The sequence below is a fragment of the Daphnia carinata genome, chromosome 9 (assembly GCF_022539665.2).
Source record: "Daphnia carinata strain CSIRO-1 chromosome 9, CSIRO_AGI_Dcar_HiC_V3, whole genome shotgun sequence".
Classification (NCBI taxonomy): domain Eukaryota; kingdom Metazoa; phylum Arthropoda; class Branchiopoda; order Diplostraca; family Daphniidae; genus Daphnia; species Daphnia carinata.
In genome coordinates, this window is record NC_081339.1 from 5,527,054 (window position 1) to 5,552,496 (window position 25,443).

The following is a 25,443-nucleotide window of genomic DNA, read 5'->3' on the forward strand; positions in this document are numbered from 1 at the left end:
CTTACTATGTTGTAATTGTCTAATGAGATTGCAAATCAATCTTGAAGTCCTTGGAATTGCTCTTTGACGTTGGCAAAAGCTTTGGCATTGTTCTCGATGGATTCTAGCTGATAACCTAGATGTGTCACAAGGACTTGCATCTTCCTCAAACTCTGAATTTTATATTACAATAGTCAATTAATCTCCTGATACAATATTAAATCTCATGAAGATTTATACCAGATCAGCTGATTCGAGTACGTGTTCTTGTTGACTAGTGATTTTTGCAGCTTGCATTAGGGTTTCAGACGATTTTGACGATCGGACGAGATTCCTAGAAAGTGAACCGATTCCATCGATTGTGTATCTGACTCTCTGATTAATTCTTGCTTTTGAATCCCCATAAAGTAGCTTCGCACTAGAAGAAGACGCGGAAGCCATGATTCTAGCAAGAGCAGCGAATGCTGTCGACTATCAACAATAGCAGACGACTCGAAGCGTATGTTTATCTAAACGATGATGAAACGAAATGCATAGCAATAAGCGAAATGTTAGTAAATTTTTACTGTTTCTGATTCAGTTTAAACTAGTTGTGTTAATTATACTGTTTTTATAATTACAGGTGTCATTTTTGGGAGCATTTATAGCCGGTGCGTCCTCAGGTGGTTGTTCCACAGTCCTGTTTCAACCTTTTGACGTAGTCAAAACTCGATTGCAAGAAAATGCTGCTGTCAGCACCGTACACAGGTTTCATCTCTGAAGCATGCCTATATTCGTTTTGATAAATAATATGTTTCTTAAAGGAAGGGTATGTTGCAGATATTCAGTCACATTATCCAGAAGGAAGGACCCAAAACGCTATGGTCTGGATTAGTCCCAGTATTATATTCTAAATACACACAATGTCTGCACTAAATTGAATAATTTTTATTTTTCTCTCATTAATCAGTCATTGTGGAGATGTGTACCTGGTGTAGCTTTATATTTTACCTCATTGGAAGTCATGAAAAGTGCCATTTTGTCAGAAGAACAACAGACGTTAGGTCCCTTGCAAGCTTTGGCTGCAGGAGCTTCTGCTCGGTGCATAGCTGGAGTTGTATTGATGCCTTTCACTGTGATCAAAACCCGGTTTGAGGTAGTTTTCATCGTTAAACACATTCTAGCGTGGATCTTACGTTGCTTCGTTTGCGCAGAGTGGGCAATACAGGTACAGGACTGTAACGGAAGCGTTCTCTTCCATATATCGCCTGGAAGGGAGCCGAGGCTTAATGACGGGCCTCGGAGCAACACTGGCGAGGGATGTTCCATTTTCGGCTGTTTACTACGCAGTCTATACCCTGCTCAAGCAACATCATCCATCGGGAGTAAGCTAACCTTATCCATTCACCCCACTCTTAATGGAAGAGAAATGATTCCGTTAATAGTAATCAGCCTTTCTTGCGAATTCCGGTTTGTTAGCCGACCATGGGCAAGAGTTTCAGTTGTGGACTTGCAGCAGGCATCATCGCCTCCGTGGCTACTCATCCAGCGGACGTCATCAAAACGTCCATGCAGCTTTTCCCGTCACGCTATCAGCACCGCACGCGGGAAGCTGTTCTTTCTATTTACCGCCGGCTGGGAGTTCGAGGCTTCTTTTCTGGTCTGGTGCCTCGTCTAGTCCGCAGAACGCTCGTCTCCGCCTTATCGTGGACGGTCTACGACAGAGTATGTAAAAAGAAACGTACTCACAGTGCTTTGCAGCGCTAGACCGTGGAAGATGACCGATCCTCTTGTTTTTATTTGTCGTTTGTTCCAGGTCATGCAATCGTTTCAGGTGGCCTAGAAAAAAAATCCTTGTGCCTTCCTTCCTTTCATTGTTTAGTCAGTCGGATAACCAACATTGCTTCACGACCAGAAAACGGGATTGTATAAAGAATATATTGAGATTCCCCCCCGTGTTTATTTTTTTTCCTAAATAAACTCGACACCGTTTATGAAAACGAGGATTTACACAATGTTCTTGTGTTGCTTTTTTATGATTATTTGGCAAGCGGCCAGCCGTAACAGGACTCCACGGACCATATTCAATCGATAAAACGAAGGTGTCAGTGCAATGGGGGGGGGTTGTTAAATACAGCGGGAAGCCCATCAGGTGAAACTATGCTTGGCCACCATCGAGCGCATCGTATTCTTTTGTACTTTATTTTTCATGGGATTTTGATTTTTACGAGCTGTTGTTGGGATTAATGTGTCTTACAGGGTAGGCGACCTGAAGATGTTACGAAACAGCTCGTTGCTATGCTGCTGCAGACTTTTGCGGCGCTCGAGCTGCAACTATATAAGTCGTGGCCGCGATTGTCCATTGTTTTCGTTCAGATGCAGCGTAGACGATAGCATCACCATGAACTTGTTGACGTTACTTGTCTGTTCATCTCTTGTTATCACGACTGCCCTTGCTGCTACGGATGAAGATGGCGACGTCAGCATGGTTATGTTCACCAGGTTCAAGGTAAGCTTCGATTTGATTGGTTTGATGGCACGTGATTGACAATCGGTTGAATGTTAGAAACGATACAGGAAGAGCTACACCAAAGGAGCTCAGTGTTCGTACTTTAGACGCTGGAAAAACAGGAAACGATTGATTTACAGGCACAACAGGGCAAGTGCACTTGGCGAGACTTCCTTCCGTTTGGTGGACAATCAGTTCGCCGATGAAGTAAGACATCATTTCGCATCGTCAATCGGATTTCTTTTTTTATTAATCCATTTTTTCTTCTAAAAAGAGTGACGCCGAGTGGAAAGCAAAACTGTTGGGTCTCGTCATACCTAGTGAATTCAGCGCCAAGAAATTCGGAATCAGAGAATTAACATCGATCGATTTGAAGAAGGGCGTTGGTGAACGTCAAATCATCTCGTCTACCATCACCATCCCATCATCGGTAAGGTCTACACGAATTCAGCAAGATCAAATAAATAAATGTCTTTCTTTTTTGTTTTGTTTATTTGCAAGCTTGATTTACGCAAACATCCGTGCATGCCACCGGTTAAGAGTCAATCTTCTTGCGGTGCGTGTTGGGCGTTTATTGCCACAACGCCAGTCGAATTTCAATCGTGTTTGAGAAACGGCAATAGAACAATAGTGTTGAGGTATCACATTCCCATCCAGTGCTGTCTAATCAAAATGCTATTCGAACATACTAATTTGTTTTGTTCCCCGCTTACTATCATAGTGAACAACAGCTGATTGATTGTAGCAGTTCTTATGGCAATTACGGGTGCAACGGTGGCTTCTACACACAGGCTTGGGACTACATCTTGGCTGTTGGTAACTTGTCTTCGACAGTTGCAAATTCCCTTAGACATCGCTTTTTAATGAACAGTATTTTCTCCAGGTGGACAAACGGCTAATGCCACTTATCCTTACAAGGCAGTGGTACGATTTACGACGTCAACATATGAATGTTTTAAAAACAAAACTAGTTAAAACTTTAATTCGTCTTGGATGCGGTGTAGGCTGGAACGTGCCAGTTCAAACCGGGCGTTACGCGAGTGGACGGCAGATTGTCCAGGTACTTTTATCTGGACAGTAACGAGCGAACAATTCTCTCTGCTCTACTGCAGAGAGGTCCCATCGCCGTCTCCATTGTGGCCAATTCGAAATTCATCCTCTACAGGTGATTACAACCAAAATCAGTTAACACATTGTTTTACGATACGATGCCCAACTTTTGCAGCTCTGGCATTTTTGACGACGAGACGTGCAAGGATGGAACGATCAATCATGGCGTCCTGCTCGTCGGTTATGGCACGGCCAACGGCACCAACTATTGGATCGTTCGCAATTCATGGGGTCCGGCATGGGGCCAAAATGGTTACATCTTAATGAAGCGCAACGTCAACATGTGCCGTTTAGCCGAGTACGCATTTCTCGCCTTACTCTAAATTTATTTAAAAAAAAAAAAAAAAAAAAAAAAATAGCCGTTTTTGATCGTTCATATTTTTTAAACTCTGTCCGGAGCTCGTAACGTATATAGACGTGGAATCTTGTCGAGTCACGTCATTAACGGGAAACAGCTGTTCACCGTGCACGCTAATGCAATACGACGTACACGCCGCACGATTTGAATAACTGTTTTCGCTGGCCAAAACTTTAGTTTGGCTCTTTTTCAATTGTTGAAATACACAATGATGCCTTTATGACATCAAAGAAAAAAAAAAGAATAAATAAAGAAGGATCTCGGCGTGATATTCTTTACAAGACTTGATGGTGTAATAAATTGCTGATTCAAAGCATGGAACGGTCGTCTGCGTGCATACCAAAGACAAACGAATCTCTAGCCGCTGGAGATGACACGTCCGTATTTTTGTTTTGTTTTATTGATACGTCATCCTTTTTATTAGAGGATTCGCTGCAGGAGACGATCAAATGACGATCATCCATTGCATTGCAGCTAAACTTGGGGGGTTAGCGACCTGCGTAAAAAAAAAACCAAACAAAAAAGGACGGTGTTTATTTAGTTGGTAGTGAGTTTTCTTGATGTTTGTAACTTTTGCAGCAACGTCATTCGTTGTCCAGCTCTGCTGCGAGGTAGCCATGAAGTTGGTAACAGTTTACGTTCTATCACTGGTCTGCTTCGTGATCATCGCTGCTGCTCCGGACGACACGGACGATGAAGAGATGGTCAAATTCAAAGAATTCAAGGTACTCAGGATTATGCCAACGTGTCACGTGTTTGAAAAAGCTCTGCTAAATAATTGAATTACAGAAGCGGAACAAGAAAAAGTACAACGGGGCGTTGGAGAGGGTGCACTTCAAACGCTGGAAGAAGAGGAGGGCTGCCATCCGGCGGCATAACAATGGCACCTCATCCGGTCGGAGGAGCTCATTCCGTATGGCTGACAATTTATTCGCAGACCAAGTATGGCAAACTTAAAACTTTTCTATTTATCAATGAAATGTATACATGCATTAGCAGTGAGTCAGAATAAAGCCATAAGGTTCAGCAACTTAGCATCGGTATTTTTGCTTACAGAGCGAGGAGGAATGGGAGACGTATCTTTTAGGAGTTACGGTACCGGAAGAATTCATCGTCAATGAAGAGGAAGAGAGTGAGCAAGTTGAAACGACGACTGTAGACTCTGAAACCGAAGGCAATCTAGTGGACGAGATCATCGAGGCGGACGATCGTCAGACTGCCCCTTCCGTTAGTTCTCGTGTTTGAATTCGTAATTTTTTAAATGCCAAAGTAATAACTGGGACGCATTTTTTGGTAATCTAGCTTGATTTGCGCAATAATCCGTGCATGCCGCCCGTCAAATTCCAGTCCCCGTGCGGCGGATGCTGGGCTTTTATCGCCACGACGGCCGTCGAATATCAGACTTGCATGAGCAGGACAAACCGAACTCCTTTAGTGCTGAGGTGGGACGATGAAAGCTTTTTTCGCCATCATTCAGTGAATAACTAATGTCTTTCATTGTGCATATAAAAAAAGTGAACAACAGCTGATCGACTGCAGCGGAAGCTACGGCACCAAAGGATGTAACGGTGGCTTTTACTCGCAGGTTCTTTTTTCACTTATAATAGCTTTTAATAGCTCTTCTATTTTTACACCGTTCTATTGTTTGTGTTCGCAGGCGTGGGACTATATCATGGCCACAGGTATTTCATTGGCTAAACTTTTGCCTTCTTTTCTCGTTTGTTTCCAGTTGAAGTAATTACAGGTGGACTTGCAACGAACGTCACATATCCTTACATGGCAGCGGTAGTGTACTTTGGCTTTAAGGCTTTTCATTGTTGAAGAGTATTAATTCTAAGATTTCGTTAGGCTGGCACATGTCAGTTTGTGAAAGGAGTCACGCCAACGGCAGGCAGGGTGTCCAGGTACGCGTACCTGGCCAAAAACGAAACAACCATGTTGAACGCGTTGCAAAGAGGTCCCGTCGCAGTCTCCATCGTAGCCAATACGAAATTCATCCTCTACAGGTCGATCCTTTTCATTAACGTTCACCCTCACCACATTTTAATGACTTAAAAAAATTACATACTTCAGTTCAGGCATTTTCGACGACGAGACGTGCAAGAGCGGGACGCTCAATCACGGCGTCGTCCTCGTGGGTTACGGAAGGGCTAACGGCACTGACTACTGGATCGTGCGCAATTCGTGGGGAACATCTTGGGGTCAAAACGGTTACATACTCATGAAACGCAACGTCAATATGTGTCGATTGGCCGAATACGCATTTCTCGCTACCATCTAAACTAATGTGCAACCCCTTGCCATCGTGTGACGTTGTTTGTTTGTTCCGGGTTTTTCCCTTCTGCCATTCAGAAGTAAACGACTGTAGGTCAATGTGTAAGGCTGTCGTTGTTGTCGAATACACACACTTTTATTGTTTCACTACCGTGTGTTTTTCTGCTGATTGTATCCGGCTTGCTCACGCACTTCTTTTTATCGAAATAGTTTCGGGAACGATATCGGGTTGATTTTATTCAATTATTATCTGAACTGCGATTGTTCTTTTCACACGCGTTCGTAATGTGCAATGCATAAAGGTAACTTTCTAACGTTCCCTATAACCTGCCAGCCTTGGTGGTTACCGATGGCTGTTTAACACATAGTGGTTAGCAACACATTTTTGGGTTTAGAGAAGGCAGGGTCAATAAACATACGACTTTGCTGGAACACGATTCACTGAATGTGCGTCACAGGATGGCCGTGTTATATGCAATAGTTATGGGACTTTTTTTGTTTTTTGTTGGTAAGAGTTTGTATCTCGAATTTTCCCAGCCCATTGAATGTTTGTTTTTATTGGTTATCAACGAGTTAACGTTGTTGCCGGAGCGAATCGAGTGTATTGTACCGTACGTGGGTTAGCGACCTGGCAGCATTGAAAAAGAGATGTGGCTCGGATCGTCCTCTTGCTCACTCATTGTCCGACCGTACGAACAACGAACAACATCCACCATGAAGTTGATGACGATTTGCTTCTTATCTCTCGCCATTGGCGTTGGCCACTCGGCAGCTCAAGAAGACACGGAGGACGAGATCATCAAGTTCAAAGATTTTAAGGTACGATTGGTCAATTTTCTTAAAGGTTCTTTTTGCTGTTGAAATTCTAATTGACGGCTGTCGCGAGGGAACAGAAAAGACACAAGAAGACGTACAACGGAGCATTGGAGAGGGTACACTTTAGACGTTGGAAGCGGAGGAAAGCAATCATCGACCAACATAACGAAAATCAGCGAAATTCTTTCATTCTGGGTGACAACGCGTTCGCAGATCTCGTAAGCAAAACGGACGTGTTATGTTGAAGGATTGAATCATCTTTTTTCTTTGTTGTGTGGTGCAGAGCGAAGAGGAATGGGAAACTTATCTGTTGGGCGTTACCATACCTAAAGGGTTTATCAACAATGAAGCAGTGGTCGATGTCTTGGCTGCAGGGAACGTCACCAACCGTCAAACCACCACTCCTTCGGTTAGTTCCACGTAAATCATTCTTTTTTTGTTCCACTAAAATCTGAAAGGTCTAACACGTCTCGCAACACAGCTCGATCTACGTACCGATCCGTGTATGCCACCCGTCAAGATCCAATCTCCGTGTGGTGGATGTTGGGCTTTTATCGCCACAACGGCTGTCGAATATCAAACGTGTGCCACCAGTAACAGGACAAAGATCCCATTGATATTGAGGTAACATAATCTAATACGTTTACATTGGCAGGTAGTGATGTTTTCTTTTGTGTAAAGTGAACAGCAGATGATTGATTGCAGTGGCAGTTATGGCACGAAGGGATGTAATGGTGGTTTCTACACCCAAGCATGGGATTACATTATGGCTGTCGGTATTTGCTACTCTTCATTCAATTGAAATTCATTATTTTACAATGTTCGTTCGTTGCAGGTGGACAGGCGAGCAATGCCACTTATCCTTACAGGGCAGTGGTAAGGAAACAATTTTCCTATGTGATAAAAAAAAAAAATAATAATAATAATAAAATCATTTGCAATCGAAATAGGCTGGTACGTGCAACTTCACTAAAGACGTCACGCCGGTGGCGGGCAAACTGTCACGATACGCTTCGTTAGCCAAAAACGAAACAGCTATACTTCTAGCCATGCAAAGAGGACCGGTCGCTATTTCTGTTGCCACCAATTCCAGATTCACCCTTTACAGGTACGTCATCAAATTTTGGCCTTCATCATTTCATGTACCCTCATTCTGCATTGCCATATTTTCCAGGTCGGGCATTTTCGATGATGACACGTGCAAGAATGGAACGATTAACCACGGTCTCCTGCTGGTCGGTTACGGCACGACCAACGGCACCGACTATTGGATCGTGCGCAATTCGTGGGGCACTTCGTGGGGTATGAATGGTTACATCTTCATGAAGCGTAACGTCAACATCTGCCGTTTAGCCGAATTCGCCTTCCTTGCCACGATCTAACTCGATCGCATCACAATAATTATTGATTTTATTTCCCCACAATGGCTACGCAACATAGTTAACTGTTTGTTTCCCCCAAAGAGTAATACTTGTCGAATCTTGCAAAGCCAGAGCATCTAATCTATTATCTATGTAGCAGCGTTTTTGAAAAATTTTGCAAAAACTATTACGTATAACCATTTATAGTTATTCATTTTTTGCTTGGAGAGTGTATCATGTTAGCACGATATCAGCAATACACCGACAATCTATTCCATTCTGATTATTCCTAATGAATTAAACGTTTTCTTTGTACAGAGCTATTGGATCGACCACGATGTGAGTGTAAAGTGGTTTCATTTGCAAATCAATGAGACGATATCGCAGATTGGCAAGTCCATCCGATTCGTATCGAAGGTGACCCTCATCAAAAAGCCTCTGTCTCTGCGGATCGACATCCACCGGATCGTGATAGAGCGTCCTGTATCTCAGGTGATCCACTGGCCATTGAGGTCGAACGACAGTCATATTCAATCGTCTGATGCGACGATAGAAATCATCGTCTTCTAGTCCCGGACCCCAAAATGCATTCGAGTAGCCATTGGCACGGATGAAATCCAACTCCGAAATGGCAATCACTCCTCCGCCGAAAAGGAACATTAACGACACCGGCCTGCGTGTAAATGATTCAATTTTTGTTATAACTCACGATTAAGTACATAGAAAAATGCGTTTTCAAACTTTTTACTTGTAATCGTGAACGTCAATAACAAAGGACATGTGAAGGGGTCTGCCATGATCCGGGCACGAGTAGAGATTCCTGTCATCTTCCGGAAGGATATCGACATCGTGAAAAATGAAACATTCAAATTCTTCACGGCGTTTGGCCTCTACGAATCCGATATTATGCAGCATGCCTCGATTAAAAGGTAAACCACCTGTGTACGCATAGATTTTGTTTTGAAAATGAACATTTAATGAAAGCCTTAGTACTCGGATATGACGTCACAAGCCATTACCAAACTAACCGGTCTGTTCGACAATGAAAATGGTGTAGTGTCGCTGTTGCCTCTGCAGGAACGGATGCATGTAACGCAGGAACACTGTCAACTGTTGCTCGCGATCTCGATAGGGTACAATCAAAGCGATTTTACATCGTGCCTGGCAATCTGTTGGTTTATAACTGCCACCTCGTTTCAATCCCGCGTTCGTCATCGTGTCTTGGAAAGCAACAGAGTCATCCAAAAGAGCCGGAATCTCGGCTGACAGATCCAGCCATCCAACTAGTAAGTGTGAGGGTAGTTATAACATTAATGATGTCTTTTAATTGTTTAAGGTTCACGTACCTGAAAGGGGAGAAACGTTCGGGCAGAGTGGCAATGTACGACGACCATCATAGCTGGACGATACTTTAGTGATAGGGAGATGATGGATTAAAAGGATTAACGATATGCTAAACAGGATAAACAAGATGACGAGGATGGCCCTTGTTTTAGATACAATCACTAGCTGATGGAAGAACACAAACCGGGGCCTCTTCCGTGTCATTTCATCCATTGACTCCTGCCTGTCATACCCTAAAAACGTGTAAAGAGATTGTACCATCGTAAAGCAAGGAATGTAAACACTTGTATTGAAACGAACATTCACGATTATGAACGCATTAAACAAATAAAATTGTTTCGTTTTTAAGAACCCCGATGTTTTAAAGTTGCGACTGGAGCAATTTATTATTGAACCAAGCGATTTCGTAAGCGTAAGGTGCGTCAATGCCCAACAATCCAGCGGCTTTGCCCACTCCGACTGACCAAGGATTTCTCTTGGAATCGAAACGAACGAGTCCGTAATTCTCGAGTGATTGGAGGATTCTAGCCAACCTGCGGTATTCTTCCAGCGAAAAGAAAGGCTCGTTGTCTTGCTCCTCGTTCGTATTCCCGTTGGGCAGGTGAATTTCCACGCTCAGCTGTTTCACCTTGTCCATCATTCCGGAGCTAACAATCTGCGGTAAAACGGCCCATTCGGCCGTCTCGATATCCAGTTTCAAATAATCAATGACATCGGATCTGTGAATGGATTTCAGCATGTTGTGAATCGAGTCTAACGTCCGAGTTTCAACACCTGATTGGCCGTTCCAGGTGTCGCCGTCTTTGCTACCTAATCCTAATCGGTAGAAGCGAATCCATTCAGATCGATCGTGATCGGAAACATTCATGGAAGGATCAAAAGCGAACACGTTGCATCCGTATTGTTCCATGGCCTCGTCGAAACTCCATTCGTTGTTGATGCCGAACGAATAGACGATGCATTCATCTGGCGATGGAGCGAGGTGCGGCCTGTCTAGACACACAGCTTTCTGCCCATCCACAGCTGGGATATTGCCGACGGATATCATGACTCCGCCGAAATCTTGGACTAAACGGCAAGCACCGGAGTTGGACCAGGAAAAATAGTCGGTCAATTGATGGCCATTGAGCGTGTCCATGTCGACGTGACGCCAATCGACGTTAATGACTTGACTGGGAACATGATTGTCAACCGGAAGAACAGCGTGAATGATCACGTAGGCAAATGGGATTCCAAATATCGCCCACAACATCAACGTCTTTGTTTTGCGACGTACGATTGCCATTTGCATTTACAAATTGTCTCATCAACGAATAACAAACGCTATAACAATTCACATTGTTTCAACGCCTAATGCAATAAGAGGATTCTTACCTGAACATTTTTCTTTTAGTTTAATGTCACAATAAATTATCTTGGGATCTTAGCCGTCAGAATGGCAGTTACAAAGCACGATCGAATCGCACCGGGATTAATAGAAGCTTTGCTTCCGTGGCGATGTTCTTCCAGGCAACAATAAGTCCTTCCTCTGAGAAGGGAGGAGTTTAGATGAAATGGTTGCTTCAAGGGGGTATCCATTAGGTGTGCTGGTGGCGTGAATGACCTTGACATAATGATGATCTCACTTTAATGGGGGGGCCGTAAAGCAGGAAGGGTCGTGAAATTTCAAAGGTGTCTGATGCCCGAAAGCGTTCTATTAAAATACAGCATTGAAGGTCGTGGATGATTACCCTACGACTAAATTAAATGGTGCAGTACGCTCAGTAATACGCATTAAAGAATTCCATCGTCGTCTTTCATCGTTATTTGTAGATTATCTTTTATATATGGCCCATTGGCGATCGAATAAATTGACGATTTCAATCCGTATTGGTAATTAAGGAATCAGATATCACTGCTCATAATTACCTAGTTGGGCTAGATTATTACCATACCAATAATAAATTTACTGAGATTGTAGGCGTCATGCAAATTCGGAAACCTTATCGAGCATGTTTTTTCGAAATTAAAAATTCAAACTAAATTACATCTTCACAAAAGAAAGAAAAAATGATCAATAGCTTCGTCCTTGGTCATGCGAAGGACACGATAGTTTTCACTTACCTTGAACCGTTCGATGGACGTTGTTATGATGCCGAAGACTGTAATCAAATATGAACTTATTTGAGCTGACAGCACAACAAAAAACAAACATGAATAATGCAAGTGTATATTCGACTTGAGGCATGTCTATAACGATACCTAACTTAAATATGATGTAAGACTAAAACAAAAATGAACCAAGTTTGTTGGGGTTCTAACGACGTGGCGTATTTCAAGTACCTCACAGAATTGATTCGCTGTTAAACGCAGCAATGTTTTTTGGTTCCTAAAAGGTTGCGACAGCTTTTCAGGATGAGGTTTCTGGAGCAGCCGGCGTTGGTCTTGCATGTTGCTGCATATTCGTATTGAAATCAGAAACACTTGATTAATAAAATAGATGTCCATAATAGCACTTTAGTAAATTATAAATAGTGCGTACATAGGGGATTGCAGAGGATTCGAAAGGTGGGTAAATCTTCGGCAGTTGCATTAGTTACAACTGGTGATTCGGTTATTGGCACCAAGACGTAATAATGCGGAAGGTAATAAACGGGGCCATACTGAGGTGCACAATCGCAGAAGATAATGGCCAACGCAGTTAAAAGGGTAATGAATTTCTGTGCAAATTCAAATAATTTAAACGTTGAAATTATGACTGAGCTCTTTGTAATGTAAGCAAAAGCAACAAAGACTTACGAAGGCCTTTTGTGGAGACATGTTGGTTGCCGCTGCAAATGATGCTGACAGAATGGAGACGGAACAAGACTTCGTGTCTCCTTCTATATTCCGATAAGAGTTCTTAAACATTCGCATATCTTAATCGCAAAAGAAATTGCTTTATTTTTCACGCTTGTCTCGCCATATGTCTTACGAACCAACATTCAATTTAAACATTCGACTATTAACCTTTTAATGACTTTTACGAGCCAACAACGGACTGTGAAGCCATTAAATACAAGACACGCCAAGCGTGAAGTTATTACCTTCGTGCATTTGCCGAGTATTGTTTGTTCCCTCCGGCTTGAATGTGTTATTTTCTATACATTACCGGAGGCCATCAGGTCATTTTTCAAAGAGAAAAATAGTGGAAGGCGAACAGTGTCAAGTTCGCTTGCAGGTAACACCACCAAACTGAGCACCTGGAATTCAGACTTGAAACCGAGTCCAATACAAAAATGCGTTGGCCAGTTGAACATCAACAGAAATGTTAATCGTGTAGTGCATTTATTTGTGTATTTATTCATATTGACCATGATGTCATCACGCGAACTGTTGTAATGCAAACAGGTAAAACATGAAAAGGTACCGTCGCTTTCGTTTCATTTGTCGAGTCATCGCATTATTGGCGATAGCCATTTTCACTACGGTAATAGCGATCGTGTTAGCGACTCGACTGCCGCATCAAGGCCAGCACAAACTGAAGCCCAGTCCAGTCCCAAGCCCAGCAATAGGGTCCAGCAGTTCCAAGGTGAAAACCATTTTGTACTGGAACTCTTGGGATCCGACGATGGGCGACCAGCCGTTAATCAAAGCTCAATGTCCCGTGACCGCTTGTTTGTTCACTCCCGATCTGACACTGTTCAATCAGAGTGACATTGTTCTCATCTCCATCGAAACGACTCCCGATTTCTTAGTAAATCGTTTACCCCATCAGCGGTTCGTTTTCTTCGTCATGGAATCGCCTACCAACACTCATCAGCTGCCTCTGCTTCAAAACAATCGAACGCGTTACAACTACTTCAACTGGACCATGAGCTATAGACGGGATTCCGATATCGTCCTGCGTGATTTCCTGGGAGCTGTTGTGTCTAAAAAACATCGTGACCATCAGTACCCACCTCGAAATGAACAAAGATCGAACAGGACGATTAAACTCTCTTCTGTGGACACTCTGGAAAGGCTGGTCACGAACAGAGGAAACAGGACGAAGGCGAACGCTGACGTATCGATAATCAACCCCTGGGTACGAAAGAAATCGAAATTGGTGGCCTGGTTCGTGTCGCATTGCGATACTCCCATCCAACGAGAAGAATATGCCCGTCAACTGAGCCAGCACGTCCCAGTCGACATGTACGGCCGATGTGGAACCAAGCAACAAGTGACTTCGATTTGCGATTCGGCAGAAGATCCTTACAACTGTGAGGAGAGTGAAGCATTACGAGCTAAATACAAGTTTTATTTGGCTTTCGAGAATTCATGGTGTCCAGATTACGTCACCGAGAAATTCTATCGAACTTTACAGTTTGACACGGTGCCCATCGTCCTCGGTGGAGCCGATTATCAGCGTTTCGCACCTCCGCATTCCTACATCAACGCCCTGGACTTCTCAACGCCCAAAGAGCTGGCCGATTATCTTTTGTTGTTGGACAGCTCGCAAGAGCTATACGCCCAGTATTTCCAATGGAGAAATGATTACAACGTCTTCGTACCTGCCTTGGACGGTTGGTGTGATTTGTGTCGGATGGCTCACGACGAAACTCTTCCGGCCAAAGTGTATCCAGACATCAAACAGTGGTGGATAGACAACGGCGAATGTGAAACTGACCGAACTAAATATTTTTAAATGTATCTTTTTTTTTTAACTGTGTGTGTATTGCAAAAGATTTTTAGTCAGAATTAACGAGAATTAACGGAAATTAGTTCAGGAATTAACGAATAAAATCATGTCGAAATAAATTCAGCCATTCTTTTAGCCGTGATTGGGCAATTCTCTTCCGCCAGAATGGCGTACAATTGACGTGTTCCCATTCGAACAGGTTCGTTGGATGAGAGGAAGTTCCACAAATGAACGCCGTAACTTGAATTAATCATATTAAGCGACTGATCAGACGCATCCTCGAAATACAAATGCCAAAAGGGTGGACCGATGGGGCAGAAATGTTTGTAAGACAAAAGACAGACATCAGGGCACTTCCCAAGGCCGGTTCCATTGCTACACAATCGAACGTAGACATCCGTCAGCGCCGTGGGTCCATGTAAATAATAATCTTCTGGATCATATCCTTTCGATAAATAATCAATGAGTTCTTTAACGAGTCTGTGCTTAGCTTCAAAATGCATAACGCCGTTGTTCAATTGCCGCCCGTCGATGCCTTCTACCAGTACAACATTGTGCAGCAGCTTCTCGTCTAATGGCTTTAAAACAACATAGTCCAGGTCCATGTAAAGGCCGCCATGTCTATACATGGAGACGAGTCGGATGTAGTCAGAGAGATGGGCCGTCCGAAATCGGCTCTGTCGCCATTCGCCGTTTTCGTACCACGACTGCAAGGCAGAGCCTTTAAAAAATTGGTCGTTGTTGATCAAAACAACATTGACGTTAGAATAATGATTATTTAGAATGTCCATCCATGGGCCGTTGGTTCCTGAAACGTCCAGAGATTTGGCAGACATGAATAGCTGGACAGGTCTGGTAGGATTGTGTTTGGCTACCGATTCGATTGTGCAGCACTGTTTGAAATTGAGACTTCCACGGCCACTCGTTTCGTGAAAAAAAATGCGTCTGCTGTCCATTGCGACATCTTTGTTTTGATGACGAAGCGGTGGAATAATGAAATTGAGATAACACAATGTAACAAATGCAATACAAATAATGGTGATTATCTTTGTGGCATTTACAAATTTGTATTTCAACCGAAATTTGACGGGAATGGTTGGCATGATGAATAACAACCGACTACTGGATACAATACATGACAGCAGTTGGACGGTGGTTAGTTGCTATGAAACTGTAAGAGCCTCGAGCAAAATCAGCTGTAAATGAAGCCCTTCTAGCGGATTGTTGCCAAGGTCAAGAATTAATTTTGAAATTCAGAGGCCCTGGCCACTGATATTGGACAATGGATTTGCGCCAGGGCACCGAAAACGCTAGGGTTATTTGAGAGGTCTGCAGGATTATTTCCGACGGACTTCCACGTATGAACGCCATAGCTGTTTTTCAGTTTAGTTAAAACGCCCGATCCCTTTAAAGACTTGGCCCTCCAATTGTTCACCTTTTCAGCGAACATCTTCCCAAAGGGCAAAAAGAAATTAGATGGCAGCAGGTGGATGTCTTTGCAAGTGTTGGATTCCGGATTGCCTCGTACTAATGCGCACGAGGAATGCATCAACGAACCAACAGCCTGAGATCCGTGAAACCCTAAATCAAGAGGGTCGTATTCTTCAGCTAGCAATCGCATCATTCCCGTAGCTAACCAATGGCCCACTTCCAGATGCATCACACTACTACTTACGGCTTTCATGGCGACACCGTCGTAAGACAAGAAATTACGAAATTTATCACCTTGAAAAGGTCTCAAGGTTAACACGTCCATGTCCAAATACAAACCACCTCCTTTGTGCATAGTAAGAAACCGAATGTAATCAGAGAAGTGAACTGTTTCATGTTCAGTTTTACGCCATTTGCCAGCATTATACCAACTCTGCAACGGTGTTCCAGCGAAGTAATAATCTTCGTTGAGTAAAATAGCCTCGATGTTCGGGTAGTTGGAAAGAATATCTAACCATAGAGGTTTATGGAAAAAGTCCGATGGATGACTTGACAAATGTTCATGACAAGAGATGAATAGCGGTCGAAGAAAGAGTTGAACAGGTCGATCGGGATTGTTTTTAGCAGCCGATTCCACAGCGCAACACTGGCGGAAATTGAGTTCGTTGGTACCGCTCGTTTCGTGAAAAAATATACGTTGATCCGTCAATCCTTTCTGTGATGTACTGTTGAAAGTTTTCCATTCGCTGGCACGTACATCCTTTTGCATTATTAGGCCATCGGCTATTGGTGGATCAACAGCCAACTTGCTGTTGACGCAAAGAATTTTAGCGGTGTGAGAAATTTGCGTGATCGCACTTTGGTCCTTCGCGGTGGAGAATAGTAAAACAAGGAGTGGCATGGGGAGTAGACAGACGACCATTTTTGTTAATCTTCTGGATGTCACCCTGCCAGTTGAATTTTGTTGGTTATCTGCTAGCGAAGTGGGATCACCTCCATTACAATTCAGATGTCCGACATTACGCTTAACGAAACGCCAAAATCTAACTTTAATACTCATGGTGCTCTACCAGGTGCGGAACTATCTTAGATTCTTTGGTCTGATGGAAAACTACTGTTCACGGGGAAAAAAAGGTAAGTAGATATGTGGATATTAAGGTTGCAGAGCATAAAAACGCCGCCAGGGTGCAAGTGATATCACGGGATTGGCCGGTCGATTTGGTAGTTGCCACAGGCCAAAAATCGCAATAGAAAAATTGATGAAAATAACGGAAAATCGACAGAACGAACACCAATTTCAAAATGTTACACTTTTCAATGAGTAAAGAAAATCTGGCCTTAGTCCAAGTTCACAGGCTGTTGGAGACTGCTCAACCGGCGATAGGTGACGAGATAATCGTATTCCACAAGTTGTTCATCTTTAACCGGATGAAATGAAATCGTTTCATTGGAGCAACAGTCTGATCCCTTAAAAATAAAATAAAATCTGTTATCAAAAATATATCTCGTGCTGCTAGAAAAAAAATGTACTGGTTTCGATTGAAAAAAAGCCCGAAGTGTTGCTTGATAATCCCAAGGCCTGTACAGGTTATGAAGGCTTAATTGCAGAAACCTTTGGGAACCGTTTGGATCGCGAGTATCGCCAAAGAGAACGTCCAATATCTCTAAACACATAGCTTATTGACAAAACATTGAATCAACCTCTACTGTAAAACGTTTAATACGAAATGACCCTTTACCAAGGTAAGAATCTTCTTCGCCATTAGGGCCGGGAATGCAAATGTCAAATTGTTTGTTGTAGACGTTCTCGATGAAAAGCCGAACCGTCTCCCTGGTCATCGCATATCCTGTTTTCAGATTAGAAAAAAAACTTCTGAACAGAAGCATGAAAGATAAAAGAATACCTGCTCCACCACCAAAATAGCCTTTGAGAAGTCGATTGTGAGCGAATTGTGAACCAAGAAAATGACGCATCGAAGAATCGTATGACGAAAGAAAGCGTCTCAAATTGTCCACGACAACATACCTGATGAACGAACAAGCATTCTTCATGATTATACGATTCGAAAATTACTTATTACTCACGTATCGTCGTCAGCTTTGAAAAACCAATCAGCGTCATTCAGATGGTGATCGTAAATGTATTTTAAACCTTCATACGTCTTTCCCCACAAAGTGTTGTAGGAATCTTCTACTGGTAGGCCAATCGAAGGTATTGTAGGATCTTTATACGTTACCACACAAAAGTAAATTGAACAATTTCAGTGCGACTTGGCTAATGAGCTAATACGTACCTGCTTTTGAGCTCATAAGCAGCAACGTATCACATTGTTTGCCCCATGTCTTCTGAATCAGTTGGGCTCTGCTCTTGCTATTTGTCGATATGGGGACCCAACACAGGATGCGAATGGGCAAACTCGAACCGATTTCTAATGCTTTTAAATTGAAGGTCAAAGATAAATGTTTAGATAAAAAAAATTGAGATATAAAACTTAGCCTCACTATTGGAAGGACCGGAATGTTGAGCATCAGAATATGCTGTAGAGTTTGCCGCTCGAAAATGTCCGCCAAAAGAGTAGCAGCCAAGCATCAGGGTCACTAGCCACCAACAGCGTGAACAAAGTAGATTCGAGTTACGTAAAAATCGCGGCAGGTTAGTTCGCCGCATTTTAATCAGCTGAATTCCGATTAAACCATTTCCAAGACAGATACCTTTGAGGGAATAAAATTCAGAGTCGTACAACTGAGATAAAACTCTACAAGTCAATCTACTAGGAAAAAATTCACCTGATCTGGAGGGCAGTTATTGCTGGCAGCAGTTGAATCTCCATCGGCTAAGAAAAAATCAAAAGAATGCCTTTTATTTGTAATCTAATTACACGTTGCATGAGCGATGAAAAAGACGTGTGCAATTGGAAACGCGCAAGGACGAAGTGGGCCTGCTTGCTGTGCTGCAGGCAATAACTCACCACACAAAATATCCAAAGGGTGGGCAACAAAAGAAAATGGAGGGAAAATGGAAATCGGTGGAGAAGGAGGGGAACGTATTTATCGTGCCCTTCCTCTTGTTGAAAGCACGAAAGTAGGAAAGTTCGAGATTGCCAACCTTCGAACAAAATTTTTACATTGCGCGTGTCTGAACAAGATTTTTTCGCCCTTGAAGCCTTCGATCCCATCAGGTCCGTTGCTGATTTTACTGTAAAACATCGAAAACAATATGTATGGAATATTACTTGAGCTCATTTTGAGTGTGGGAACACAAATTTTGCCCTTAAAAACAAACAAAAAGCACCTATACCCCATTTCTATGCAAATGTGAGTAAAATGGAGGGAGGGAATAGTTGCACAAGTAACGCTAGGACTTCATTGTTGCGAGTGCTGTTGCCTCGATGCTGGGGGTTTGGGAAAAACGCGCGGCAAAATGTGGGAAGTGGTAGAGGACGGGTATGATATTTGCATTTTCATCGTACCCTTCCCCCTTGCATGGGACGCAAAAACTTACCTACGAATTACTTATGCAGATTAGTCACAATTTTTATATTGAAAAAAAAAACAACTAAACAGCCAGTTTGTACGGATAGCTCATTAGAATATGGTAATTATACAAAAACTGTGGGATTTCGTCTATCTGTCAATCAAATTTTTCAGATTTTTTTTGTATTTCAATCTTAAAATTTTCCCAAACAAAAGAAAGCTTTAATTTGATTACAATAAGCTAAGACTTGAAACTCTCACCCTCGTTTAACGAATACCAGGTCATAAAATCCTTGTCCTTTCATCAGTTCTTTGTTGTCGTATCCATTGGCCATCATGTGATTGGCTACTTGATTCAGCACTGTTTGGTTTTGCGACGTAATCTCAACCGTTAAGGTCTGGTGCAATAAGACAGAGAAAGCTCAGAAAAAATGAATGAAAATATAAGCAAATAATTGGATTCACCTTAACATCGACAAGATGCCAGGGCACATTGGCCAGAACTTGACTTTCGGCGCCTTCGACGTCCAAGCTAAAATAGTCGACTTGGGTCCGTCCGACCGCCAACAGAATCGAGTAGAAAGGGAAACACTGGACGTCGATTAGTCCAATGCCGTACTTTTTTAGTCTTTCGGCCTCTAGCTTCATTTGCTTTTCATTATCTTGTCGGTATATTTTTCCTGCTTGGTAGTCGGACTCGAAAGAGACCTTTACACGAATACGTCAGATTTCCTTAATGGTTATGGGAGATACGTTTAATTATTGAACAGGCAAGACGACTTACTTTGGTAGGAAAGGGCTCCGTAGAAAGGCAAACGGGTAAAGCCCAGGCATGGCGTCGTTTGGATAGCAATTTGCCAAAGGATTTTCGGTCTGGCTCGATGAGGATTCCATTCCATTTGAGTTGACGCTCCATGAAAAGTGAATTACTACCTTCTTCCCCATCAAAAGCTCCGCACTCGACAAAGAATCCTCCAATCTTTTCAACATCGTATTGTTTGACAGTGTTATAAACTTTGAAAAACGTGATTTGATTTCAGGAAGGGGTGATAACTATGAGCGTATACTTGATTGTGGAGGTGAGCTAGAACTACTTTGGATTGACCAGACGACGGATCTGCCACCAACGGACGAGACAGATTGAGAGAAACATCTGGTAATGATGGCTGGTACAAGTATCGACTCCGGATCAGTTTAATGACACACGGATGATCCTGTTGCAGCCGATTAGCGTTGACGTATTCTATAATCATTTGATCACCATTTACTAGGCAACTGTAGTTCAATGCCTTGTTTAAACGTAAAATGAACATACCTGTTGTGCATTCTAGACCAGGTGGTGGAACTAAAGTCGACCACTCTTTGCCGTAAGTCTCCCACATTAAATTATATAGCTCACTCTTACACGTCAGATTAAAATAGGGACAATGACGAGGATATGGATACATTAGAAGCAAAGTGACAATTGCTAAGAGAATGATAACTGCATTTCTCCGTTTGGTTCTCAAACGCCACATCACTTTGAATTTCATTTTCGTTCTACCCTTCTTTTGTTTTGGTGGAGCGGATTACTTTTAAGCGTTACCACCCAACAAACAGACCTCTAAGGCAGGCCTTCCTAAGATCTGCCCGATGTTCTCTCTATACAGCCGGCTGTAACACAAAGCCATGAGCTTTTCTTCTCTTTGCGTGAAGTGAAGTCAATATGCCCCTTGAGCGTTCAATGTTGTGGCAACTCTGACCTGATAACTAGAGGCTATGTAACCAGAAATGGAAAGCAAACTATTTCTCTGCATCCACAATTCAGCCTTGATTGAATCAACACAGACAATGTCATACCTATTCAATTTCTGATGTGAATCTTTTTCCTTTTTTTTTTAATCGACAGATCAACAATGGCAATGCTCAGGAAAGAAGCTTTAATGGCCAAAAGGAAAACATTGTTGGCTATTTTTTTAGCGACCGCGTTCGTGTTGATGTTGTACGTAAACCCTGGAGAACAACGAAAAAGTCTTCGCTTGTGTTCGAGGAGCATGCTGGACGGAAATCAATACACCAAGGAAACAAACGGAAATTTCCTGAGTGTCAATCAACATAGACCTTGTGTGCTTCGTCAGTACAGCATCGAAGATACTGCATCGTGTTTAGATTGGCTCTCGTCGTCCATCAAAAACGATCCATCAGCTGATGCAAAGTCACGGGGTAAATTCCACATTGCTTTTGCTGGTGATTCGAGAATCCGCATTCAATATCTCAGTTTCCTCAAGGTACGTAATCAAGATTGACGTGAAAAATCGATCGTTATAACGTCCATTGTTTTGCCAGTTGATTCCGGACTACGACCGAGACTCGGAAATGGATCCAACTGCCAAACATAAAGACGCAGATGTGGTCAGTCCCTTGTTTGGTGATTTGCTGATCAGTTTCCGCTGGCGTCCGCTTATCGCCGGTAAAGTGGTTGAGGATTTGATCCACTGGATCGATATTCTTGACAATGGCATTAAGCAAAGAAAGAATAGCAGCGATTACCCTCCCGATGTCCTTGTCATCGGTATGGCTTCGTGGGACATGCTGCAACAAGAAGGTGACGATCATATTTGGTATCAGAAAGGGGTGCAAGGATTGGTTCCATTGCTCCAGAAGCTAATGCTCCATAGCAAAGACTTAGTACTTACAAACAATGGCAAATCGAGGGATGTGCGTCATCGCAAAATCATTTGGTTAAACCAGTACACGACATTTGATTTCTTCGCCGACAACGCTGGAGCAAATCGCGTCATATACAAAGAGAAACTGCAACATTACAATCAAATTGCTCGGCAAATTTTCAGGTATAACTTCAGATATAAATTATGTGGAATGGGATTTGGATTAACTGTGATTGATAAACAGGGGCAGCGGCATAACAGTGTGGGATTCCGGTGATGCGATTGCTGAAGAGGCCGTTCGTGCATGCAAATTGCATCATCGCTACGAACGCGTCAAAGACTTTATGAGCGTGGCCTATATCAATTGCAAAGATTACATTCACGCTGGCTACATTGCATTGCAACAAATGACTCAACTCCTCTACAATGACGTGTGCAATAATCAACCTGATGAATTTTAAACGCCTCTTGTTGAATGAAATTATTTATTAATCGAAAACTAGAGCCAGATTGATGATTAACTATGAAAATGATTGATTTTTTAGCGAGGATGCGGGAACACAAGGGACATCATCGAACCACCATTTACCAATATCATCGTAGCTTTCTGAAGATTGGCTGTCGATTGGCTCGTTTAGTTTTGCGCAAAGGGCACACCATCCATCAAAAGGCCTTCGATCCACCAGCCAATCTTTCTTCCATTCGAAATACCGCGCGTAGAGGTTAGGATTTTCGTCCAGTAAAATTAGATAGTCTGCCAGGGCTTTTGGTGATTGGAAATCCGCGGCGTGGATAAATGAATTGGATGGAGCGTAGGCGGAATAATCCGCCCCACCGTAAACGATGGGAACAGCGCCCACCTGGAGGGCCCGATAGAATTTCTCGGTGACGTAATCAGGACAGAGGGAGTTTTCTGCTGCGATGTAGAATTTGTAGTCGGCAAGAATGCTGTCGCATTCCAAGCTGTTCCAAGGCACGCAATTGAGGCCTTTGCTTCCGCATTCCCCGTACACGTCGATGGAGGGGAAGAAATCAAACAGCCGGCGAAAGAAAGTCTCACGACGACTCGCAGTCTTGCATTTCGAGACGAACCAAGCGATTTTCTTCGTCTTATTGCTCTTGCTGCTATTTTGCGTAATGTTAGTCATCATCGTTTGCAGGAATCTTCCTGGGTTTGGTGGCAGCAATCCAGGAGGCAAAGGAACTGGTAGAGTATCAATGCTTGTTGAATTCTTTCGCCTTAAAACACCGTAAGGTTCAGGTGAGTAGATGTCAGAATCTCGACGATACGTCATCGTCCAGTTGAAGAATCCTTTCGGTGTTGGCGACTGGAAAACCGGATACAACCTGCCGGATGATTCGGCTTCGTAAAACAGGAAGACATAACGTTGATGTGGCATCCTGTGCCTTGGCGTGTCGTTAACTGGGTCGTAATTGATGGGGTGGAAGATGATTGCATCACTTTCGTTTAATGAATTTCTATCGTTCGTTGTCACGCAGTTGGTGATCCGGCAACCTGCACGTACGAAAGGCTCCCGACCCATTCCGAACTTGAAATCTTTCCAGTCGAAGAAACTCGTCCAAAACAAGATTCGTTTGAATTGTTTACTTGCTGGTGAAGCGTCTTGCAGCAGCTGATTAGAAATTTCATTGCGATGTCGAATATTGACGTTGATTGGTGTGGCACTTTTCACATTGTGAATCGGTGTGATATAGTACGACAAAATGAAGATGAATGCGAATAGGCAAACTGGCGTGGCTATTTTCCATAGGACTCTAGTTCGGAGCTGACGACGGACGAGGCAAATGGCAACTAGACATTTTTTACTGATGAAATTTCTCATTTTGACTGAAACGCCGAGATTGCTATCAAAGAAAATGTTCAAATTTTGGGATATTTTGCTCACCTTCCAGTATTCCTCATCCTCAGTTTTTTTTTGTTACTTTTTTTTTTGTATCGTTTACTTTTCAATTGAAATTTCGATACAGCGCGGCAGCCAACGGAGGTGAATGTTGGAGGAGCAGACTGGATTTGAAGGAGATGGCCATCACCCACACAACCTACAGTACGTCCAATCAGGTTTTCAAAAGTCGAAAAAAGGGGAGTTGTCTGTATGTATAGCCAGAAGCAAAAACAGAAAGAGGAGCCAAAACAAAAACTAGAAACATAGCAAAAGCGAAACCTCTATTGTATTCTCAAATGTTGAATATTACGAATAAAACAAAAACAAACGAAAAAAAACTAGCGAGGCAAAATCAAGAGCTATAAAGACAACTAAGTTTTGTCAAATGAGATATGACGTGCCTCTTTGTTTTGAACGAAAATTAAATCATAATAACCCAATCCTGCCATCAAACCAACTTTCTTATAGTTCTGCTTTTCCATGTATCTGGTAAGAGATTGAACGTCCACTTGTCTCCTCGACGTCACCTCCACCGTTAATGTCTTGATGTCGACCTTGTGCCACGGAATGCTCATGAGGATTTGAGATTCGCTGCCCTCCACGTCGACGCTGAAATAATCGACTTGCGTTCGGCCGACGGCCAACAGGATCGAGTACAAGGGAAAGCATTGAACATTCACTATGTTTTCACTCGTTGTTATTTCCTCCTGATTGGATATTTTGTCACCATAAATTTCACCGGCAAGACCATCCTCGTAAAAGGCAACCTGATATCGTTCCAATATTCGATAACGCAACTGAAATAGACTGTATACATAATTACGTAACGCACTTCAGTTGGGTAAGGCTTCAGGCTGAGGCAGACAGGCAAAGCGTAACATTGTCGTTTACTAGTCAGGATTTGGCCGAAGGACTTGCGATCAGCTTCGATTAGAACACCCTGCCATTTTAGTTGCTTCTCCATGTAGTAAGTGTTGGACAGGGTTTCACCGTCGCCAGCACCACACTCCACGAAGAATCCATCCGTCTGCACGTTGTCGTCTAGCTTTTGAACGACAGGCCATTTGTTAAACAAATCAAACAAAAAATAAAGCATACCTTGTTGTTTAGATACGGCAAAACGATGGAAGACTGCCCAGCTGAAGGATCACTGACGCCAGCACGTTCGACGAGGGCAGAACCATTGGTCGATGATGGAGAATGCAGATACATGCAACGAATAATGTCAATCACGCAAGGGTGATCTTGTTGCAGTTGGTGACTATTGACGTAACCTTGTCTGCGGCGTACAAGATTCCAAAGTTAAGAGGGAACGCTGTCACAGGTCGCTGCGTACCATCGATCACCTTCGTTGCAGTGATCATCGATGAACGGAGCTTCCGATGGGTCGCTGTTGTTCATCAAGTTGTAGTAACGGTTCTCGGCAGAAGTTGAATTGCGGTACTGCGGCGGTGGAGCGTTCGCCACTTGATTGTCTCGCTTTTTCATTTTGTAAAAGAGCAGCGAGATGCCAACCAAGATGACGAGGGAAAGAGGATACTTGCCACGAACCAGAATCTTCAAATGGCATTTCATCTTTCACGGTCAACCATGCATGTAAATCGGACAACAAAAGTG

The 25,443-nt window shown here is 43.0% G+C and overlaps 14 protein-coding genes across 15 annotated transcripts; 6 read left to right on the forward strand and 8 right to left on the reverse strand.

Moving 5' to 3' along the window:
* The first annotated feature begins 429 nt into the window (after positions 1-429).
* Positions 430-1,972, forward strand: LOC130688992 (mitochondrial glycine transporter-like). 2 transcript variants are annotated; one of them, XM_057512014.2, is made up of 7 exons: positions 430-529; positions 602-726; positions 783-858; positions 929-1,114; positions 1,173-1,343; positions 1,438-1,683; positions 1,775-1,972. In XM_057512014.2, exons 1-7 carry the CDS (start codon positions 509-511, stop codon positions 1,799-1,801), a joined length of 852 nt encoding a protein of 283 aa, XP_057367997.1. In that variant the 5' UTR covers positions 430-508; the 3' UTR covers positions 1,802-1,972. The 2 variants fall into 2 exon arrangements, with proteins under 2 accessions (XP_057367997.1, XP_059352744.1); XM_059496761.1 differs by having other exon boundaries at positions 799-842.
* Positions 1,973-2,359: 387 nt separating this feature from the next.
* Positions 2,360-3,921, forward strand: LOC130688471 (uncharacterized). The gene is made up of 8 exons (XM_057511456.2): positions 2,360-2,467; positions 2,525-2,674; positions 2,742-2,897; positions 2,969-3,105; positions 3,189-3,283; positions 3,351-3,391; positions 3,472-3,632; positions 3,693-3,921. Exons 1-8 carry the CDS (start codon positions 2,360-2,362, stop codon positions 3,898-3,900), a joined length of 1,056 nt encoding a protein of 351 aa, XP_057367439.1. The 3' UTR covers positions 3,901-3,921.
* A 624-nt stretch (positions 3,922-4,545) lies between these two features.
* LOC130688847 (uncharacterized) lies at positions 4,546-6,231 on the forward strand. Its single transcript, XM_057511854.1, has 9 exons — positions 4,546-4,660; positions 4,725-4,877; positions 4,992-5,162; positions 5,238-5,377; positions 5,451-5,520; positions 5,593-5,617; positions 5,680-5,720; positions 5,784-5,941; positions 6,009-6,231. Exons 1-9 carry the CDS (start codon positions 4,553-4,555, stop codon positions 6,214-6,216), a joined length of 1,074 nt encoding a protein of 357 aa, XP_057367837.1. The 5' UTR covers positions 4,546-4,552; the 3' UTR covers positions 6,217-6,231.
* A 601-nt stretch (positions 6,232-6,832) lies between these two features.
* Positions 6,833-8,626, forward strand: LOC130688849 (uncharacterized). The gene is made up of 8 exons (XM_057511856.2): positions 6,833-7,028; positions 7,103-7,243; positions 7,309-7,434; positions 7,507-7,649; positions 7,707-7,801; positions 7,861-7,901; positions 7,976-8,133; positions 8,200-8,626. The coding sequence occupies exons 1-8, from the start codon at positions 6,858-6,860 to the stop codon at positions 8,405-8,407; spliced, it is 1,083 nt and encodes a 360-aa protein (XP_057367839.2). The 5' UTR covers positions 6,833-6,857; the 3' UTR covers positions 8,408-8,626.
* Positions 8,627-8,654: 28 nt separating this feature from the next.
* On the reverse strand, positions 8,655-11,244 carry LOC130688848 (beta-1,4-N-acetylgalactosaminyltransferase bre-4-like). The gene is made up of 5 exons (XM_057511855.2): positions 11,105-11,244; positions 9,733-9,963; positions 9,415-9,669; positions 9,135-9,324; positions 8,655-9,059 (listed from the first exon to the last, which is right to left on the reverse strand). Exons 2-5 carry the CDS (start codon positions 9,941-9,943, stop codon positions 8,684-8,686), a joined length of 1,032 nt encoding a protein of 343 aa, XP_057367838.1. The 5' UTR covers positions 9,944-9,963; positions 11,105-11,244; the 3' UTR covers positions 8,655-8,683.
* On the reverse strand, positions 10,088-11,238 carry LOC130688851 (uncharacterized). Its single transcript, XM_057511857.2, has one exon. It carries the CDS (start codon positions 11,019-11,021, stop codon positions 10,092-10,094), a length of 930 nt encoding a protein of 309 aa, XP_057367840.1. The 5' UTR covers positions 11,022-11,238; the 3' UTR covers positions 10,088-10,091.
* Positions 11,245-13,062: 1,818 nt separating the features above from the next.
* Positions 13,063-14,435, forward strand: LOC130688470 (alpha-(1,3)-fucosyltransferase C-like). Its single transcript, XM_057511455.2, has one exon. The coding sequence runs from the start codon at positions 13,107-13,109 to the stop codon at positions 14,373-14,375; it is 1,269 nt and encodes a 422-aa protein (XP_057367438.1). The 5' UTR covers positions 13,063-13,106; the 3' UTR covers positions 14,376-14,435.
* LOC130689255 (lactosylceramide 4-alpha-galactosyltransferase-like) lies at positions 14,403-15,472 on the reverse strand. Its single transcript, XM_057512288.1, has one exon. It carries the CDS (start codon positions 15,470-15,472, stop codon positions 14,474-14,476), a length of 999 nt encoding a protein of 332 aa, XP_057368271.1. The 3' UTR covers positions 14,403-14,473.
* On the reverse strand, positions 15,412-16,860 carry LOC130689253 (lactosylceramide 4-alpha-galactosyltransferase-like). The gene has a single exon (XM_057512282.2). The coding sequence runs from the start codon at positions 16,858-16,860 to the stop codon at positions 15,610-15,612; it is 1,251 nt and encodes a 416-aa protein (XP_057368265.1). The 3' UTR covers positions 15,412-15,609.
* Positions 16,861-17,125: 265 nt separating this feature from the next.
* Positions 17,126-18,736, reverse strand: LOC130689254 (glycoprotein-N-acetylgalactosamine 3-beta-galactosyltransferase 1-like). Its single transcript, XM_057512287.2, has 8 exons — positions 18,588-18,736; positions 18,303-18,512; positions 18,095-18,235; positions 17,886-18,024; positions 17,705-17,826; positions 17,540-17,647; positions 17,331-17,476; positions 17,126-17,267 (listed from the first exon to the last, which is right to left on the reverse strand). The coding sequence occupies exons 2-8, from the start codon at positions 18,466-18,468 to the stop codon at positions 17,139-17,141; spliced, it is 951 nt and encodes a 316-aa protein (XP_057368270.1). The 5' UTR covers positions 18,469-18,512; positions 18,588-18,736; the 3' UTR covers positions 17,126-17,138.
* Positions 18,737-19,484: 748 nt separating this feature from the next.
* On the reverse strand, positions 19,485-20,864 carry LOC132087713 (uncharacterized). The gene is made up of 5 exons (XM_059496848.1): positions 20,590-20,864; positions 20,342-20,517; positions 20,059-20,253; positions 19,740-19,982; positions 19,485-19,672 (listed from the first exon to the last, which is right to left on the reverse strand). Exons 1-5 carry the CDS (start codon positions 20,804-20,806, stop codon positions 19,532-19,534), a joined length of 972 nt encoding a protein of 323 aa, XP_059352831.1. The 5' UTR covers positions 20,807-20,864; the 3' UTR covers positions 19,485-19,531.
* A 356-nt stretch (positions 20,865-21,220) lies between these two features.
* Positions 21,221-22,384, forward strand: LOC130688469 (uncharacterized). The gene is made up of 3 exons (XM_057511454.2): positions 21,221-21,541; positions 21,600-22,105; positions 22,167-22,384. Exons 1-3 carry the CDS (start codon positions 21,251-21,253, stop codon positions 22,381-22,383), a joined length of 1,014 nt encoding a protein of 337 aa, XP_057367437.2. The 5' UTR covers positions 21,221-21,250; the 3' UTR covers position 22,384.
* Positions 22,385-22,443: 59 nt separating this feature from the next.
* On the reverse strand, positions 22,444-23,835 carry LOC130688468 (alpha-(1,3)-fucosyltransferase C-like). The gene has a single exon (XM_057511452.1). It carries the CDS (start codon positions 23,764-23,766, stop codon positions 22,444-22,446), a length of 1,323 nt encoding a protein of 440 aa, XP_057367435.1. The 5' UTR covers positions 23,767-23,835.
* Positions 23,836-24,170: 335 nt separating this feature from the next.
* LOC130689090 (protein Star-like) lies at positions 24,171-25,401 on the reverse strand. The gene is made up of 4 exons (XM_059496874.1): positions 25,173-25,401; positions 24,925-25,100; positions 24,659-24,853; positions 24,171-24,593 (listed from the first exon to the last, which is right to left on the reverse strand). Exons 1-4 carry the CDS (start codon positions 25,399-25,401, stop codon positions 24,198-24,200), a joined length of 996 nt encoding a protein of 331 aa, XP_059352857.1. The 3' UTR covers positions 24,171-24,197.
* Between the last annotated feature and the right edge of the window lie 42 nt (positions 25,402-25,443).